This window comes from Sander vitreus, chromosome 8 (assembly GCF_031162955.1).
Source record: "Sander vitreus isolate 19-12246 chromosome 8, sanVit1, whole genome shotgun sequence".
Classification (NCBI taxonomy): Eukaryota; Metazoa; Chordata; class Actinopteri; order Perciformes; family Percidae; genus Sander; species Sander vitreus.
The window spans coordinates 27,491,782-27,512,864 of NC_135862.1; the positions used below are offsets into that span (position 1 = coordinate 27,491,782).

At 41.9% G+C, this 21,083-nt stretch overlaps 1 protein-coding gene across 1 annotated transcript in view; it reads left to right on the forward strand.

The window, feature by feature from the left end:
* LOC144522551 (transcriptional enhancer factor TEF-1-like) overlaps positions 1 to 21,083 on the forward strand; it is an 81,009-nt gene that overhangs the window by 47,413 nt on the left and 12,513 nt on the right. The window contains exons 7-9 of the mRNA XM_078257721.1: positions 1,845 to 1,906; positions 3,611 to 3,738; positions 10,753 to 10,926. Coding sequence (XP_078113847.1) covers positions 1,845 to 1,906; positions 3,611 to 3,738; positions 10,753 to 10,926 — 364 coding nt within the window. The remainder of the gene's footprint in view (positions 1 to 1,844; positions 1,907 to 3,610; positions 3,739 to 10,752; positions 10,927 to 21,083) is intronic.

Here is a 21,083-nt window from a genome sequence, read left to right on the forward strand (position 1 = left end):
AGTATCCAACGTGAGTGTATCTCTCACTGTGGGCTGCTGGAATGCAACACATATTGCGAGGGAATGCAAAAGTAGTCCCCTGAAAAAATCTCGCCGTGCCCCTTCCGGGGCTCTGTACTTTCGCCATATAAGTCTATGGGAAAAAGTATTTTTGGGCCAGTGGGCATCATGTAACGGGTGTTGTAATTCCACTGTTTGGCCACTTGCCTCAAAGCCTGGCGCACTTCCTGGGGGCTGACACCTTCAGTCTATGGTTGACCCCTACAGTCTATGGTTGACACATACACCGCTGCAATTAATAGAAGGCGCAGAATCAGAATCAGTTCTGCAGAATTTATGCTGATTTGTCTCTTTTACAAATATTAGTTGTGCTTTATGTAGTTGATGTTGGACGGTGATGGCATGTGGCTATGAGTCACTCATCAGGATCGTGAATTAAACTTGCCAGTATCCTGCCGACTCTGCTAACTTCTTAACTTAACATTAGCTGGATTCTGGAGTGCCAATGGCACCATTTAACCGGGTGACGATTTGACAGCTACATTCTGCTTTATGATAAATCATGCACAAGTTTAAGGAGTTGATGGGATAACATTTCACTGGAATTGTACCTTGTAAGATTTCATGTGACAAATAAAATTGATTGATTGCAGTGCGGTGCCCACCCTACCTCCTCTCCCTCACGGTGCCGTCTACTCTCTGCTTGTCACTTCTCTCCTTTGCTCCAGTTGAATATAATAATTTGGGTGTTTTGTTATGGCTATTCCGCCCGCCCTGAACGTTGGTATGTGGTTTGGCAGCATAATGCTGAAATAACTTCTAACAGCATAACTGCTACAACCATGTGGTAAATAACTAGGCCTTAGTCCGTTAGCTCAATGCTAATACAAAATGGAAATTACCATCACTATAATATCAACAACGTTATCTTAACAAACAAATCCATTTGACTTTGCATGCTTAACAAAGAATGACACGTGTGCTTATAATTACAGGTACAGTATATATTACCTATGCTTTGTGGAAATAAACTAATAGCTGCTGAATTCACATTGCTACTCTGCTGCTTCAACACTCCAAACTGACCAGCTACAGCATCCTCAAAGGTTAAAAAAAACCCTCAAAATTATGGCCTTGATATATTGATCTTTAAATAAATATCTAAAAACATTTGCCCTCAACGTGTGTTACATTTTTTCCCTATGGTATAGAATATTGATATTTTTTTAGGTATTCCATTGAAGTTAGAAAATCCAGTATCGTCATGACGCTACTTTTTAATATATAAAAATAGCGATAGCAATAAATACATTTTTAGTATTTGGGTTGCTTTAGTGATATTTAAATATTGCTGAACCGGAACCAGACAATGCTGTACTTTTTACTTGCGTGTGCACAGGCTGTTTTAGAGACAATGGAGAAGCAAATTAACTGGTTTGACCCTGGAAACAACATAAAAAATTATTTAGTTTGGTTACTCCAATAAAGCTTTTATTCTTTTATTAAAGAATTTTCCCATTTTTGTTGTTAAGCTGACGTATAACTGCATAATATCTTAATTACTCAAAAGATAAGGTGATTAAGAATGGCAACCATAGATTCAGTTTTGGCAACTAAAGCTGATGCCTGTTTGCCAGCCTTCAACCACTTATAAAAGTTTGTGTTGAGCCCTGCCTGCAGTTTTATTATCTTACATTAGTTACTGTTCACGTGGCTAGTGGGGATCATTGTGTTACAAATTCAAACCCTTTCTGTTTCTGCCAGCTGCTGTTACATGACCATGTGTTGGTGATGATAATGGTAGTAAATTTCTGTCTGTCTGTCTGTGTCTCTGTTTCTCTCAGTATTAAGCCGTTCTCTCAGCAAGCCTACAATGTGCAGACAGCAGGGACCCCCACAATCTCAGGTGAGAGAGACTGTTGTACTATTATCTCCTTTCCGTAAAGCAAACAGGTGGTCCTCTCTGCTGCCATTTAGGCCACTGGCTCTCTACTGGGTGGTATTTGACTCTTTCTGGGCAGGCGGGTCTCCAGTGCCCCTGAGGGTTGATTGTGAAGAGGACAAAACAGAAAAGGTGTCACTCTGACTTTTCTTACATCACTAGTGAATTACTTTGCCTTACTTCTTACAGTATCTACTCTAAACCCATTAAAGTTTAACTTAAAATTAACTATTTTCGCTAATAAATTAGCATTTATATCCTTTTGTTTACTTGGTCAAAATTGTAATTAACAAAACAGATTTTGTACATGTGTGATAACGTCCTAACGTGTGAATTTTGAGTGACAAAGTCGGTACTGTCATTTGATTGGTGGGTGGGCACCAAAAATTGTTTAGAATTTCACTTTACCTACATTGGACACACAGTCAGGCAGTTAACCAGCACTGGGATAGACTTTGATAAATGTTGCTTAGTCCCATCTGTGATATAGAACTCTGTACGTATTACTTTCTGACCCCTTACTCATTACCTAGTGATACAAATCACGACACAAGTATGTGCATGAAGTTTTGAGTCAGCACCCAAGAGAATTCACTGTATCACTGTTTCATTGTTACTAGGGATAAACCAAAAATGTTTAAAATAACAATTACAAAAAACAAAGTTGTTTTTCCCTTTTGTGACAGGGAAACAAATAAATCTTTATTATAAAAAATAACTGAACTGTTTTAAAGTCATTCATCCCTTCATTACACCACCTTTGTGCACAAATTCAATCATACAAATTTATGAAACAACTTTAATATATAATTCTTTCACATGAAAAATAACTGCTTCAAAAGCCCCTTTAGCATGATATGCACTTAATGTTATCTACTCTGACAATAATCTTTCAGTACTTAGGCTACATAGACAAAGAGAAAATGTGGTAAACATAAATTAAATGTAAATGTAAAAGCCATTACAAAAGCAATATATTATCCTTAGAGTGCAACACTGCTCTCAGCTAAATCACGACTACTGGGCTGTGTGTATTCTTCAGGACGGCTGGTCATGTAATGCCAGGAACTCTATTACCTTGTTAGTAATTCCTTTAACTTTGGGACTGTCCGTGGGGTATTTTCTCCCTTTCTTAAATGCTGTGGTTATCAAGGACTGAGTCTTGCTGGTGCCGGTTTATATCGCTGATCTTTCTCCGATGTGGCCGACATTTTCTTTCGCCAAACCACACGTGCGCAGGGCACCCTTTGACCCTTTTACATCATACATCATGCCAGCATCGTATCCAATCATTGGCTTCTTCTTTGAGTCAGCAGCTGCAGTAGCAGCATATGCTAGTAGACTGTCATCCGAGTCAGACCAAAAAAACAACACATAAACATCGGCCACTGCCATAGGTGAATGCCATCTTATTTGCCAATAGTCCAATGGCAGTCAATGAGACAAATATCGGTCGATAAAATGTTCTGCCAATACATCTGTGCATCCCTAATTGTTCCCCTTACGTCTAGTTTTGTTAACTTTTTGTGCTGCACCCTGACCTCAGTCAGGCTTTGTCCATTCAATTCCAGTAATGACATACATTTTACACTTTTGTAGCAAAGAATAATGCTAGCATTACTGCTAACCCTGTTAAATAGCATGATTTTATGTGTGTGTGTTGTCTAGGCTATGAGCCTCCCAATGCAGCCCAAACACACAGAGAACCAGCGTGGCAGGGTCGCTCCATTGGCACCACCAAACTACGACTGGTAGAGTTTGCATCTTTCCTAGAGACACAGAGGGACCAGGAGGCAGTGAGTAACACACACACACACACACACACACACACACACACAGCACCAGTCTACAATAAGCGCTCCCTTTTGTGTCATAAACAGAGATGACAGATAACCCCACAGCAGAGAACAGCATTAAAGCCCTTTGTGTGTATCCTAGTATGAATAACCTTTGTAAAGCTCTATCTCTCTCTCTGCTCAGTCTATCTGTCATCCTGCCACAATGTGGACTTACTGTCGTTTTTCTTCCTTGGGCTCACAGACAGCTGGCATTCATCATGTTGCAACTGTTTGGACAGTTAAAAACCTCGAACTGTTCAATGTTGATTTTAAAATAGACTCTGTTGTCATAAGGGCCACTCAACTGAAGCACTGAGAAGAAGAGCTGTAAAAAATGTCCGAGGGAACTGACATTCCAGCCTTATATCTACCAAAAAGCACCTTAAACTTGGCTATTTGGGAGCATTTGTGGACCAAGACAGTTTAATAAACACCCTTGAAGTAGTTTATAATGTGTTAATGTTAACTTTCGGAATCTCACGGGGATATCATATTAGAACTGAGGAAGACTGTGGGAGGGGTTGTTGATCTCTCTCTCTCTCTCTCTGTTTGTGTAGCCTACGTTCTGTATAGCCTATTCCCATTTAACCATTATGAATGAATAGCCAAATGTTTCTAAATTTTTTTTTTCCGCCTTTATTTATACAGAGAAAGATCAGACTGAGACACAGGTCTCTTTCACAGCTGAGCCCTATGTACAGCATCATTTAAAAAAAATACAGAAACATGTGGCCAGGTTGGGTCAGGTAGTCAGTGGGTAGAGCATGCGCACATATACTTGGAGGTTTATGCCTCGATGCAGAGGTCCAGGGTTCGAGTCCGACCTGTGACGATTTCCTGCATGTCTTCCCCCCTCTCTCTCTCTCTCTCCCCTTTCTCACCTAGCTGTCCTGTCAAATAAAGGCGGTAAAGCCCAAAAAATAATCTTAAAAAAAAATACAGAAATAACAATTACATTCAACAACAATTTGTTCGTTAAGCATGGCTTTAAATTGCAAAGTGGAAACCAAGAAATCTAGCTTCAGTTCCTTTTGAAACTCATTCCAAGTAAAAGAGGCATTGTTTACAAATGGAGTTTTTCCCAACTCTGAATGAGCCCAAGGAACCTCCAGTACCAACAAATCTTTGGAACGAGTTTGGTAACCGCCAATTTTCCTATTTAATTGTCCGCTAAGGTAGTCAGGAAGCTTATGCATTATAGCCTTATAGACAAACATCGACCAAAGCCTGGTCCTCCTATAGACCAACGAGTCTCAGCCCACTAGTGTAGTGTACAGAACACGAAAATTGGAACCAGTAATAAAACACAATGCTGCATGATAGACTGCATCTAAAGGTTTTAACACAGAGGCTGGTGCATGCATATACAGTAAATCACTGTTGTCCAGCACTGACATAAAAGTACTTTTAACAATGTCAATTCTATGCTGGTAAAAGAAACTAATTTTAATTCTTAGCCTCTTTACCACGTCAGCAATATGTGTTTTGAAGGAAAGATATCCATTTAACCAGATACCAAGGTATTTGTAAGAGGTACCACGTTCAATTACAGAACCATCTATGGTACTTATCTTAAAATCATCTACAGTCATGTGAACAAATTAGGACACCCATGCTAAAGTTGACTAAAAAGAATAATATAAAAATCATCTTTAGGAAATTGATCTTAATGCCTTAATTAAAAAAAAAATGGAAAAATCAATCTTTAAGGACACCAATTTTCTTTGTGAATGAATAATGTATCGTAAATAAATAAATGTTCTTCCTTAAACTACAGGGGGCATAAGTAAGTACACCCCTATGTTAAATTCCCATAGAGGCAGGCAGATTTTTATTTTTAAAGGCCAGTTATTCATGGTTCCAGGATACTATGCATCCTGATAAAGTTCCCTTGGCCTTTGGAATTAAAATAGCCCCACATCATCACATACCCTTCACCATACCTAGAGATTGGCATGGTTTTATTCCAGTTAGCCTAATAGCTGGTTTGATTGCATTGAGAGATGATTTTATGGAAAGTACCCCATGCCAATCTCTAGGTATGGTGAACGCTTATATATATATACGCTTATAGTGAGCTTCTTTAAGATGGATCCAAAGGGAAGCAAATAAAGGGAGAAGAGAATCGGCCCCAAAATAGAACTCTGAGGAACTCCACATGTGGGTGAAGTAGAGCCACCAAAACTAACTTTGAACACTATCTCTGTAAATTTGATCTAAACCATTGCTCACTGCTGTGAGATCTAAAAGCATAAGGATTGCAGAATCTCCAGAGTCTGTTGAGATTAAAAGATCATTAAAAACTTTTATAAGTGGAGACTCTGTGCTATGAAATGCTTTAAAGCCAGACTGGAACACCTCAAGGATACCATGCAGATCTAAAAAAGATTGTAACTGCACGAGAACTGCCTTCTCTAAAATCTTAGACATAAAAGGAAGTTTAGAGATCGGATGATAATTTACAAGAACTAAGGTGTCCAGATTTGGCTTTTGATAAGGGGCTGCACCACTGCCTCTTTAAAACAAGGTGGCACATAACCAGAAGTAAGACTGCTATTAATGATTGCTTGGATGTTTGGTCCAATAGTGTGCCACACCTCTTTAAAAAGACGAAGTGGGACAATATCAGTAGGACAAATTGAAGGTTTTAAATGTGTAACAATATCATTAAGGGCCGAGAGGGATACAGGCTCAAACTTAATGAAGACTGCTGCACACACTGTGGAAACGGAAGGGTCTTCCTTCTTTGTGGATTGGCTGTATGAAGAGCAGAGTTGATTGTGCTAAAAAGAACATGAGGTTTATGGCAATTTTTTTCAATAACATCAGAGAGGTATTTAGCCTTTTCAGCTTTAACAGTTCTCTGATAATTACGCCAGCTATCCTTTAGGATATTGTAAAATACCTGCAATTTATGTTTTTCCATTGGTGCTCAGCTTTCCTATACTTCTGCCTAACAGCTCGAGTTAAGTCATTCATCCAAGGTTCAAGGACAAGCGGTGGAACCTATAGTCTCCATAATAACAAACGTTTTGAAGAATTGGGCAGCAGTGGCAGGTTTAATCATCCTGCAGAGACGAGGCGGAGCACATTGCTTAACAGTATTGCTGGGAAGGGAAACGTCAAATAAAACAGGTGCATGGTCAGAAAAGACAGCTTCGTGTATTTCGATATTTAAAATAGGCAAACTGTATGACAAAACAAGGTCTAATGTGTGGCCATGGATCTGTGTCAGACCACTTACAAACTGTAAGGTTAAAAGCCTCGATAAGATTTAAAAAATCTTTAGCCAGCAGATTCGTAGGACAGCATACATGAATGTTCATATCTCCTACAATTAAGATCCGGTCATATTTCGGCATAATTTCAGACAATAATTCAGAAAAATCTCCGATGAAGTTCTTGTTGTATTTAGGAGGTCTATTGATAAGTGCACACAGAACGGGCTGAGATTTGCCCAATTCAAACATTGTTAATTCAAAACTCGAAAAGGTAGACATTGACAACTGCCTGCAGTTGTACTTATCCTTAAAAATAACGGCAAGTCCTCCTCCTCGACCAGTAGTCCTCAGGGAGTTAAAATATGTGCAGTCAAGTGATAACATTTCAGAAAAAGAGCTTGACTCACCAACATTCAACCAAGTTTCAGTCACGAATAGGAAATCCAAGTTATCCCGGGAAAAGAGGTCCTTTAAAATAAAGGTCTTATTCGCCAGCGATCTAGCATTGACCAGGGCAGCTCTGACAGGAGCAGGGGAACTGGCCGTGCGGGTTACATGACTCAACAACCGAAGATGTCAATGGTTAATGCCGCCTGTACGAGGACGAGGTGAACGTCGGCACCATCCAGATGCTGGCAGGATCCAAGGCCAAGGCCTGGCAGGATCCAAGGCACGCCAGTAAACATAGCGATCTTTAAGCGAACAAAAGTGACGACGAGTTCCAGGGGCAGGATAATCCGCTAGTTAGGCTTTTAGCTTCACCAGCTGGCCGCTGCGTTTCACACAGTGTCTAGAGCGACTTCTCCGGACAAGGGAAGCCAGATTGCATATGAGGTGAGCAGGTATGTTCAGCAGGAATAGAGGGAGAAGAAGTTTTCTGACCACCCCAATCACACTTGGGCAATTTCTACAATGCGAGACGGTAGTCAAGCAGCGTTTGGCGATCATAAACCAGCAGAGAGTCAATACATTGCATAAACAGTGACACAAACAGTAAAATCACAAACAGTTTGCCCTGCACCAGACGGCCACATACACTGGCGCCACCTTGGTGAACAACAGCCCTCTCTTAAATAACTGTGTCATCAGCATAAAAATTATATTTACGTTTTTCCAGTGTTACAAATGTCATTAATATAGAGAGTGAACAACAACGGACCCAAAATCGAACCTTAAGTAGCTCCCTTTTGAACTGCTAGGAAATTTGACTTTATACCATCCGTCACAATTGCCTGGGTTCTGTCACTCAGATTATTTTTAAACCACAAGCAAGTGTCCCTAGCCAGACCCAATGATAACAATTTCCTCAACAAAATAGCATGATTAACCCTATCAAAAGCTTTCGATAGGTCAATAAACAAAGCCACACAACATGATTTTTCATCCAGTGCTTTGACAATATTGTTAACAAGTAATGTAGTAGCTGTAATAGTATTGTGACAAGGTCTGAATCCAGATTGATATTCAGAATGCAATTTTCATATATACTGTCTATATACCAGTGATAGTGGTAGGTTGCCAATAGTTATCAAGATAACTAGTGTCTCCGCCCTTATGTAAAAGCGGCACACAGGCAGTTTTCCATACCTTTGGGATAATCCCCGTTGTTATTGTTAAATAAAAAATATGTTAACGCTTCAGAGATCAATGGAGCAGCAATAACCAACAGACCTGGGTCCAGCCCATCAGCCCCTGTTGCCTGCTTAGTATCAAGGATCAACAAAGCATCAAGGACCTCATTCACAGTGAAAGAAGTCATTGAAAAACCCTGCACATTAACATCGAAGTTGTCTTGCATAAATGCTTGGTTGTCACTCGCTCCATCTATACAGTATTTGCACAATGGTTAGCAGTAGTAGTGGTTCTTTCAAAAAGAGAGCCAGCCTCAATAAAGTAGAGATTAAAAGCATCAACAATTGTGTTTTTATCAGTAATGGGCCCTGTGTCCAATGATATTTGTTTTAGTAATGCAAAGACAGTACTGCTCTTCAGGGTTTTCTCCACCTTCCAAAATCTGATTTAGCCTTATGTATAAGCTTAATGCAATGGTTTCTTAGTTAGTTAGTCTAAAGGTTTCCCAGTTAGAGATTGACCTAGATGTCCTAGCTTTCTCCCATGCCACATTTCTATTATGCAAAGCATCTGAGATGCCGTCGTTTACATGCAGTTTAGAAAAGCGATTCTATTCTCAAACACCTTACCCCGGTTAAAATTGGAGTTCTCATAACTCGGTTAACCGAGGCAGGTAGAGAACTCTTCCAGTAACTGGTGTATTACTCCATGTATACCTTAACCGGGCTAATATCGGTTTAAGCGTCTGTGGTTTTTGAACTGGACATACTCCGTCAGCGCGCGGTGTTCTCTTAATACATCAATGGCCGTGAGTCGTAGTCATTGCTATGACACCATACAACAAAACAGCGTTTGGAAAATGGCTAAACCGTCCATCTCCAGGGCTGTCAACGCTGTGTCTCGGCACAAAAGTGGAGGGACCAAGCAGCCCCCACTGTGGCCCCTGGCTAACGTTATTGTTAGTTAGCTAACGAAGTTAGCTTACTTTCCACCCGACACTGGTTACAGATAACGTTATAATGAGCCAAACAAGTTGTCAGTCATTTGGCGGGAACACTGTGCTGTCCTACGCTGTGACACAGTTTTTTTTTATTTTACTAATTTAGTGATCGGTCTGTGTAATTTTAACATAATATTCTAAAATTCTGCTATAGGCCTCTCTCTCTCTCTCTCTCTCTCTCTCTCTCTCTCTCTCTCTCTCTGTCTCTGTGGCATGGATCAACCTTATAATCATTTTTACCCCCTGCAGCAAGAGCATCAGCAAGAGCAAATTAATTTTTTTTTTCATCTATTTAAAAAAACACACACAAAAAGTACATGCAAACAATACAACTTAAATGACTTCAATGTTCAACAGGTCATAATCAAATTACTTCAGCTAGTAAGTAATAGGCCTAATAGTCTAATCTGCTGCCTCTATGGGAATAGGCTAATAATATAAATAATGAAGTATAGGTTTGTTTGCTGTCAAATTTCACGTTACCGTGTAGCCTCGACCCAACTCAAGGTAAACTAACATTGCAACATCTAGATTATTTCTGGAATCATGCTGAAATGTGACTTCTTTAAACCCACCATTTCACACAATTCGCCTAGTCTAGCATTAGCCTGTATGGCAAATCATAAATCAGAGAGCCTGCTGTCACCAGAGACATCCATGACTGTCACAGTGTAAGGCAGAGCGCAGTGGAGCTCTTCACCTGGCTGGAAGCTGCTTCTCTCAGCCAGGAGTAAAACTTTGGTTCCTGCTGCTGATGTTCCAAGAGCAGCATAATCACAGTCACAGTGCTCCATAGTGCCAGTAGTGGTCAAAACCTTTATGGGATACCTTTCATTTCTGAGATGTGGGGACACCGTGATGTTGCTACAACCTGTGTGGTCTCTTGACTACTCATGTTTCTTGTCCTGTTTGATTCTGTCAATAAGAGCAAGAAACCAGTTCAGTACAGCACTTTATTGTCTCTCGAGGGAAGATTTGATTTGTAGTAGTGGGCAAAATACCAAACGGAACATACTGAATGAATTAAGGAATTCCCCTCTGATCTGTTTATCCATCTATGCTGTGTTGCTTCTGTCAGTTTTTCTTTTGCTGTTGTTTTACCCAGGGTGAGATCAGCTCACGTTTGTACACTTTTTCTTTCTCCATTCTTGCCTCATTCAAAGTTTTCCCTCCCCTCAGTATAACAAGCACCTGTTTGTGAACATCAGCCAGAGCAGCCCGAGCTACAGCGACCCCCTGCTGGAGTGTGTGGACATCAGGCAAATATACGACAAGTTCCCCGAGAAGAAGGGCGGCCTCAAGGAGCTGTTTGGCAAGGGCCCGCAAAACGCTTTCTACCTGATCAAATTCTGGGTGAGCAGACGAACACTTACTTACTTACTTCCTGTTTACATAAGTTTTTCATTTTAGCACGTACCCCCTGCTATTCTTTCTGTATTTTTCCACCCTGTGCAATGTCTTGGGGTGTGTGTGTGTTCTGTCTTTCCACCTGGGATATGGAGGTAGTGGGTTGATGAAAGCACAGTCACTGTATTTGAACATCTGTTCACCTCCTGACTCACAAGTTGCTCTCCCTCCCCCTGTGTGTTTGTGTGTGTTCTTGTTTAACTATATTTGTGGAGTCCAAAAACCAGGAATACAGTATACTTGTGGGGTCCGGACAGCTTTGTGGGGCCAAAATGCTGGACCCCACAACTTTAAAGGGCTTTTTGAGGGTTAAGACTTGGTTTTAGGATTAGGGTTAGAATTAGGTTATGGTTGGGGTTAGGGTAAGGGTTAAGGTTAGGCATTTAGTTGTGATGGTTAGGGTAAGGGGCTAGGGAATGCATTATGTCAATGATGGGTCCCCCCAAAGATAGTGCCACGCACTGTGTGTGTGTGTGTGTGTGTGTGTGTGTGTGTGTGTGTGTGTGTGTGTGTGTGTGTTACTTGACTGTTCCTTCTCGGAGTGACTTTCAAAAATTCCCGGCAACAGAACACTTTTCCACTTTTTTTTTCCGTCTGAGTAATGCTGATTTCTCATTTCCCAAATGGAATGACAACTGTCACTAGCCGTTTTTATTAGCAGTAGCTAACTAGCTCATCAAACATTGGCTCCATGAGTTGGTTGAAAACAGCATCACTGGCTTACTTTTTGGCTGTACATCGCAGGGAATCACTGTGCAATCAGCCATTTCATCTAACCTCAGGGGAGTCACTGTGACGTCACCCAGGGGATAAAAGCCGACTATTTCTATTGCAGTTGCAGAAGCTGCTCGACCTACTTCACCTCGCTGGACGAGTAACAGACTTTCAGTCTTTGTATTCACTGCAACTCATTTTTGGCTGTGCAATCAGCCATTTCATCTCGCCTGCAGAAATGAGAGACGGACCGCTGTCTTCTTCACAAAAGAATTGGATATCTCCTAAGCCCCTTGCTCATTCTTCAGTCAAGTCAACTCAGCTGTTTCCTTTGCTGCCAGTGAAGGACCAGCTTGCTGTTAAACTGGCTGACAAGCAACCCAATGGCCTGTCATTGTCCAACTTGGGGAACCGTCTGGAAGAATCGGACAGATTAAAACACACCTAAATTGCTACAGAAAGCGGTTTTCCAAGAGACGTAGTTCTGGGCAAAGAACAATTAATTAATGTGTTCTCTCTGTAAGCTCTATTGCTGTGTAAAAGGCCTTTCAGACAGTGGCAACGGATAATGGAATGCAATAATGCAATAAGGGGGTGCGAAAACAGAGCATGAATGATGGAAAACAGTTAGCACGTACAGTGATCGGACAGGAGCTCAGACAGACGTACTTTGAAGGCAGTTAGTGAGATAAGGGTTTTGAGTTTCAGGGTTTTTTGAGTGCATTCCAGTCATTTGCAGCTGAGAACTGGAAGGAGTGGCGGCCAAAGGAGGTGTGGACTTTTTGCGTGACCAAGGAGATGTAACTGTTTGAGTTCAGGTTACGGGTGGGTAAGGCTATAGTGACCAGTGAGCGTAGGTACAGCGGGGCTTTGCCTAGCAAGGATTTGTAAATGAGTTGGTACCAGTGAGTTAAGCGATGACCATGGGCCAGCCAACTAATGCATAGAGGTTGCAGTGGTGGGTGTTATAGGGGGCTCCGGTCACAAAACAAATGACACTATGGTAGACAACATCCAGTTTTTTCAGGAGAAAGTTTGAGGCAGTTCTGTAAATGACATCACTAAAATCGAGAATTGGTCATTTTCACCAAGGCGAGTTTGGCAGCATGAGTGAAAGAGGCCCTGTTGCGGAATAGGAAACCAATCCTAGACTTAACTTTAGATTTAAGGTGGTTTATGTGTTGCTGGAAGGAGAGGGAACTGTCTAACCAGACACCTAGGTATTTGTACACCGCCACATTTTCTAGTTCAAACCCATCAAGCGTGGTAATGCTAATAAGGTGGGCAAGGGTGGGCAGCGAAAGATTGATGTTCAATGTTCAAACTGGTTAAACTTTGGGTGCAGCGAGCTGTAGATGCGCTGAACCGAGTGGCAAGAAGAGTGCAAACCGCATTTGGTTTGAAAGCCTATAAGTCTTACTGTATTATTGTGACATTTGGACCACTGAGTCCCTATTTAGTGCTGCGTTAAAGTGCCTTAATCACTGTGTTATTTGTGTCTTACACTGCTGGGACCTATTCGCGTTAAGTTACATGCTATTGTGGATACAGTAAATAAGTTCTTTTGTCAATCAGAGCTCCGGCGATACAAAACGAAGTTCTGAGTTGATGAAAGGATTGTTAATTGTCTCCCAACCGGCAAATTAAATTTTATCTTCTTTGCTTTGCCTGCTTTGTTTGCTTCTCTCTTTCCCTTTTCATAACCACATGCACACACATACACTCGCACACATATCTACACGCCCTTACTGGCAATTAACGGCACTCTTTAAATTCACAGATAGCATGTTAGCATTGATTACTAATCGTTATCGCTAAAGTTAAATAAAATTTAAAAAAAATTTAAAATTAAAAAAAAGTTGTCTGTGATTATTATTTGTGTATATGTGTTGTAATAACAGCTAGTTACGGTAGGTCAGTGTAACGTTTAAGGTTTACAACATTAGTATGATGTTTACAACGGTGACGTTTTGTGGTACGACTGCCGTCATACGTTGGATATAGAATGTTCGCACTAAGCCCGTGGGGGGGAGCTGGTCAGTTATCAGTAGTCGACGGCTGTATGTATGTGACCTGCCTGAACATGTTATCACAGTAAAGCATATTAATTACTCAACCAACGTCTGGTCATTTCAAACACCAAACGAGAACATCACATTGGCGACGAGGATAAAAAATAAAAAAAAGAAGACGAAGAAAGGGACTTTGCTCACTGAAGCAGGAGGACCACAAGTGGCTAGTTTGAACATTAACCTGAGGAGGACATCGAGTTGCTAAAACAGACAGAGAAGAAAAAAAAAAAAAAGTCACTTGGGAATACTGTTGCTCTGCCAACTTTTGATACCGAAACGGATCCGAGCTCAGTAGGACCGCGCTGGACAAAATGGATACAAAGGTTTGAGAACTATATTACGGCAGTGAACATTACCGGAGATGCTAGGCAAAAAGCATTGCTACTGCATTTGGCAGGAGAGCGTGTGCATGATATCTATGACACGTTAGCAGCAGAGCAAGATAAATTTGCAGATGTTAAGCAGAAGCTAGGCACGTATTTCGCGCCTAAAAAGAACATCCAGTATCAAGTATATATGTTCCGAAAAGCAGTGCAACAGCCGGGCGAAAATCTAGACACATACTGTACCAGACTACGCATGCTAGCAAAGAACTGTGAATTTACAGACGTCAGCCACGAAATTAAAGCACAGTTGATCCAAAGCTGCAGTTCAACCAGGCTGCGCAGAAGAGCACTCAGAGAGCCCGACGACAGCCTGGATGACTTTCTCGAATACGGGAGAACGTTGGAACTGTCAGAGCAACAAGCAGCCGGCATGGAACAGGGTGTAGCTGCATCAGTGAATGCGGTGCATCAGAACGGGCGAACAGCTACCAGCCGACGCGCCGGGAGAGCCAAGCCCAACGTCCAATGCAGGAATTGCGGAGGAAGGTATCCGCACGACGGAGACTGCCCAGCAAAAGGAAAAGACTGTAAAGCATGTGGGAAGCTAAACCATTTCGCCAAGCAGTGCAGATCAAAGCAAAGAACACCTGGAAAGGACTATGATACAAAACACAGAGACAACAGTAAGCAACACAGAATGCACAAGAAAGGGTATAACATCACCAACACAACACATAGTACCACACAGGACTCGTCTAGTAGTGATGAGGCTTATGTATTTGCTGCCAGTAGCAACAGGAATACTACTCAACCACGCACACACATTAGGCTCAATGGTGTGAAAATTGCAGCAATGATTGATTTTAGTGAATCGGTCCTCAGTACACTGAGACCATGCCCACAGCTTAGCCCAGCTGATATTAAGATATTTCCATATGGCAACACCAAACCACTGCCCATAACCGGTGCATTCACATGTAGCACAGAGACAGACAATAGAAAAACCATGGCCGAATTCTATGTAATGAAGGGTGATAGCTGCTCTCTGCTAGGCTACGACACAGCTAAAGAGCTAGGCCTCATCAAGATTATCAACACTGTATCTGCTCCAACCAGCCAAACAGTAGCAGATGAGCTAGTACAGAAATACCCAGAGCTGTTTGAAGGCATTGGCTTGCTGAAAGACTTTCAAGTAAAGCTTCACATTAACACTGACATCCAGCCAACCTGTCAGCCACATAGGCGGGTGCCTTTTCACATCCGACAGAAAGTCGAAGAGGAGCTGAAACGGCTTGAGGATGATGACGTCATCGAGACAGTCACAGGCCCTACGCCATGGGTCTCCCCCATTGTGACACCACCCAAGCCAAAGGATCCGGACAAGGTTAGAGTCTGTGTCGACATGAGACAGGCCAACACTGCCATTCAACGTGAACGCCACATCACTCCCACCATGGACGACGTAATCCACGAGTTGAATGGAGCTACAGTCTTCTCCAAGCTTGACCTGACTGCCGGTTACCATCAGCTAGAACTCCACCCAGACAGCAGGTTCATCACAACATTCACCACACACCTTGGCTTGAGACGCTACAAGCACCTGAATTTTGGGATATCTTCAGCGGCGGAGGTGTTCCAGAATGCAATCCACCAGACTCTGCAAGGCATCAAAGGAGTAAAAAATCTGAGTGATGACATCATCGTGTATGGTAGAACACAGAAAGACCATGACGACAGCCTCAGAGCGGTGTTCCAGAGACTGAAGGACAGGGGGCTCACACTCAACAGAAAGAAATGTGAGTTCAACAAAGCTAAACTCAAATTCTTTGGGTTAATTTTCTCAGCTGGGTCAGCTGACCCCAAAAAAGTTGCTGCCATTCAGCAGGCTAGTGATCCACAAGACCCGACCGAAGTCAGGAGTCTGCTTGGCATGGCGAACTACTGTGCTCGCTTTATCAAAGACTTTGCCTCCATCTCTGCACCACTACGTGAGCTGACCAGAAAGACACACCGTGGCACTGGAACCCTGAGCACGATCAAAGACAGCCTGACCAGCAACACAGTAATGTCATACTTTGATCCAGCCAAAGACAGAGCTTGTGGTAGATGCTAGTCCAGTCGGCCTAGGTGCCATTCTCTACCAAAAGAATGAAAAAGGAGAGAGGCACACCAAAGCATATGCCAGCCGTGCTCTCAGCGACGTAGAAAGACGCTACTCACAAACTGAAAGAGAAGCATTGGCCATTGTGTGGAGTTGTGAACACTTCCACCTGTACCTGTATGGCAACCCTTTCATCTTTGTCACTGACCACAAAGCCCTAGAGGTCATATGGAACAACCTGCGTTCAAAACAACATGCAAGGATCGAGAGGTGGGGACTGAGACTACAGCTCTACAACTTCAAGGTAGAATTCAGGAAAGGCGCAGACAACCCTGCTGACTACATCTCCCGTCATCCCATCCTGATGCAGAAAAGCATAGCACAAGAGCGATGAAAGTAGCAGAGGAGTATGTAAACTTTGTGACTGAGTATGCCACACCCAAAGCTATGACTCTCACTGAGATAAAAGATGAAACACTAAGAGACCCAATCCTGCAAAAGGTTAGTACCCACATCAGAGACAACACATGGCACAGAACCACAGGCGACACCCAACATGCTGCAACACTGAAAAAGTACTGACAGATCAGTGAGGAGCTCACTGTGTCCCACACCGATGACATCATCCTGCGAGGTACAAGAATCGTCATTCCTGCATCCCTTGAGCACAGAGTACTACAGCTAGCCCACGAAGGACACCAGTGAATTGTAAAGACTAAGACATTGCTCAGGTCAAAGGTCTGGTTTCCCAATATAGACCAGAAAGCAGAACTGACTGTTAAGAACTGTTTAGCACGTCAAGCCAACACACCTATTACACAGTCAGAACCTCTGAAAATGTCAGAGTTGCCAGAAGCCCCCTGGCACAACATCAGTGCAGATTTTTATGGCCCACTTCCAACTGGAGTGTATCTGTTATTCATCATAGATGAATACTCCCACTACCCAGTTGTTGAAATTGTGAGTTTCAGTTTTCCAAGTTTGAAGACCATCTAGGTTTTCACCATCGAAAACACGGAACACCTCTCTTGCCTCAAGCAAATGCAACAGCAGAACGCTTCATGCGTACACTTGGAAAAGCAACCCGTGTGGCAGAAACACAGAGTACCCCATGGAAACAGAGACTCAACACGTTTCTCCGTGAGTACCACGCCACACCACACAGCACCACAGAAGCGTCACCTGCAGAATTGTTGTTCCAGCGCAAGATCCAAACAAAGATCCCGTTAATCACCACAACCTGCGAAGACAACACGGATCACACCATCAGAGAGCGGGACACGACTGCAAAAGCAAAGATGAAGTCCAACTCAGATGCGCGCCGGCGGGCTAAGCCAAGCACATTCACCCCTGGTGACAAAGTACTTCACCAACAACCCAAGCACAACAAACTCACTACCCCATTCAACAGCAAGCCATACGCTGTTTCAGAAGTCAAAGGCTCCATGATCACAGCGACCAAAGATGCACATTCCATAACAACATTAGTATGATGTTTACGACAGTGACGTTTTGTGGTACGACTGCCGTTATACGTTGGATATAGAATGTTGGCACTAAGCCTGCGGGGGGGAGCTGGTCAGTTATCAGTAGTCGACGGCTGTATGTATGTGACCTGCCTGAACATGTTATCACAGTAAAGCATATTAATTACTAACCAACGTCTGGTCATTTCAAACACCAAATGAGAACATCACAGTCAGTACTCGGATTCACTCCTTCGCTGTTCACCTAATAAATGTGAGATCCAGTAAATATCTGCATTTTTAGGTAAACACCCCAGTTATTGGTCCCTGAGTCCAGGGTGGTTCCCCATTATTATGTATTAATATAAATAATTGTATCAATATTTATAACTTTATTCATATCGATAAAATATCTTTGACAATTGCTAGTAACTAAAGTTGTTCCTCCCAAATTCCTAGTGACGTCTTTGCCTCCGCGATCAATTATCTGATCTACTTCTTAAATACATACGCGGTTGTTGTTGGTTGTTGTTGCTGCCCAACCATTGACTGTATAAGTACATTTGTGTCCTCAAATGCATCCTGAGTGAATACTTGTGATTAAATCTCACTTCCCCGCTCTATATGCAAATAAACACGTACATCATTTCCGTTTGCATATAGGCTGCTTGTGTGTGTGTGTGTGTGTGTGTGTGTGTGTGTGTGTGTGTGTGTGTGTGTGTAAATATCAGTTGTTACTCTGACATAAATCATACATTAGAAACATGCGATGACTAATGTTAATGAAAAAGCACTGCCCACATAAGGATATCTAGTGATGGGTGCCGGGACCTGTGCAGGAGAGAAAGACCTTTTAAAAGTCTTAGTGTGTTCAGCTCTCAGTACGTTTGTAGCTTCTCACTGAATCTCTGTGGTTTGAAATTTCTATGTCCGATTCATGTTCCCTTATAGGAGTCATGTTAGGTTACTGCTGATGAAGACCCAACATTTCTTGATTTTGCTGCTTTATAATAAAATAACAGGGGACTTTTATTGTGAAGAATTCATAGGAAATTAAACCGCTCTACAGCCTCTACTTTGACCACTCACTTACTCCACCACTCACTCACTCCAGCGCTACCACATCGCTGTGTTGATAGGTCTGGCAATGCAAGACTACTAATATTAAATGGAGACGACGTAAGAGCAGGGATGTCTGTAGTAATTTTCAACATACTCGTGAATTTGGGCATGTTTAATGAAACAAACAAAAAAGGTTGTATACCAGCGGCTGCCTTTTCCAGGCAACCACATAGAGCTCCAGACAGTCGGGGATTTAAGTTTGGTAGCAAAGGGAAAAAAAAACAGCGACACATCACTGGTTGGATGATTATACCAACCAAAAATGAGACAAATTTGATAAACCCCCTAGAAGGACTGCGATGGAATGTGCATAAAATACATGAAAAACACATACAATTCAAAATGGCTGACTAATTAAAGCAAATTGGAAATATGTCCGAAATGATGAGGGTACCAACTTTTGTGAATATCGGAGCAACTATGTCCAAATCGCTGTATAGTCTCGCAATGCTCGCAGTTATATATGTCCCTAAAGATGAGAACAATGAACAATGTGATGAAAGCATCAAAGGAACTTTATCTGAACCATGTCGTGTGTTTGGGGGTGCTATAGAGCCCGCTGGCCACGCCCAAGTCATATCACTGCAGAAGCCAATTTTTGTGCTGGGGAGGATGACGCAACCAAGGCAGTGGTGTTTAGGGTTGCAATGCGTTAAGCTAAGCTAAAAACTAAACCGAGAAAGTTGCCAATTTTCAACCCTTCTGTAGTGGGTAAACGCGAACCTATGGGTACTGCCGCAATTCATCCTCATGTATGGCAGTACAACAAATTTAACAACTTCTTCTTAAGTTGCCAGCTAGCGGTAGCTAGCTAGCTTGGTTGGTTGACAGAATGCTAAACAAGACATTTTCAGGCAACCAAAATGTTCAAATTAACTTTGATGAAGTGAAAACACACAGTGAGAGGGTCAAGGTTTAAGATAAAAACATGGACAAAGCCCAACAAGAAGTTCACAGGGGTTTAATGTACACAGTGCCATGATTCAGATTCAGATAACTTTATTAGTCCAAGGGGCAATTCAGTTTTACAGCCAACCCATCCATTAAGAGTTAAAGTTTAAAAGTGCATTAGCATACAATGTATGTAATTTAAAAAAAAATAATAATAAAATAAACATTTATTATAAAATAAATCATACCATCATTTACAAAATAAACATGTTTTATTGAAGAAGACTTGAAAGTAGCGATTGAGGCCATAATTATAAAAATAAATGTTTACTGAGGTAATAATAAATCAAGAGAGAAGAACGGTCATTTTCCCATAGACTTCTAAAGAAACAGACTTCTTTTTGCAACCAGTGGAGTCACCCCTGCTGGAAATTAGATAGAATGCAGGTTTAAAGCTTAGTTTATGGTAGCCGCAGTGTTCCCAGCGCGAGGTATGCATGCCATAAAATTACGTCACCACGGCTGTCGTTTCCAGCGCAAAAGTTCCGCAAGCTGTTGCAGCGCGTGGTCGTGCACCTCTGAATTTTTGTAACTATGTGCCCACTGCGTGTGCTGCACTTTCAATTAAACACGGTCGGCTGGGAAAGAGCAGGTTCGCCTCTACAAACATCTGTATGATTCTTCATGTACAGACCACAGGGAGTCAAACAGCCTTAAATATGTGGTCAGAGAGAGACACCACACTGGGAAAAGAAGAAACATTTTTCTGGAGAGTGTGGAAATGCATGAGAGATCGTTTTGTCAAAGCTAACGGCTTCATGGAAAGTATTCTTACCAGTGTTACAGGCAGTCGTTTCGATTTGGAGATAAACAACAGTCCTGTTAATGATTAGAGTAGATACTTGTAATGTTTCGTGGTACGTGGGTGTTTAACATGGATGTGTTTACTACTGTTGCCAGGCAACCTGCTTTTCTTTACTTCTGGATCTTTCGATTTGATTACGATTATCAGGTCAGCAATTCGATTCGATATCTTGATGCATCACAATGCATCACGATGCTTCAAAATACATTTTTCTATTAAAGCCATATAGGATATTTGACTTGACAACCTTGCATTGTCAAGTGCAATGCCCAAGCTGCAATACGTAACTTCAGACTGGAATGATGAAGTGTTTGGGTTCATTTCTTTAAGGTAGCTACCACGAAAGTTTACCTATTTTGGATTAGTCATATACCACCCTACTTTTAGCCAGCAAATCTATTGTGCTGTATTGGAATAACTGACCCTAGACAACTCTTTAACAAAAAAGGTACTGTTTACTGAACAATAACTTAAATGTACAAATAATATTTAGCCGTTTGTAGCCGCCAGATTGAATAACAAAAAAAAACACAAATCACACCCTTC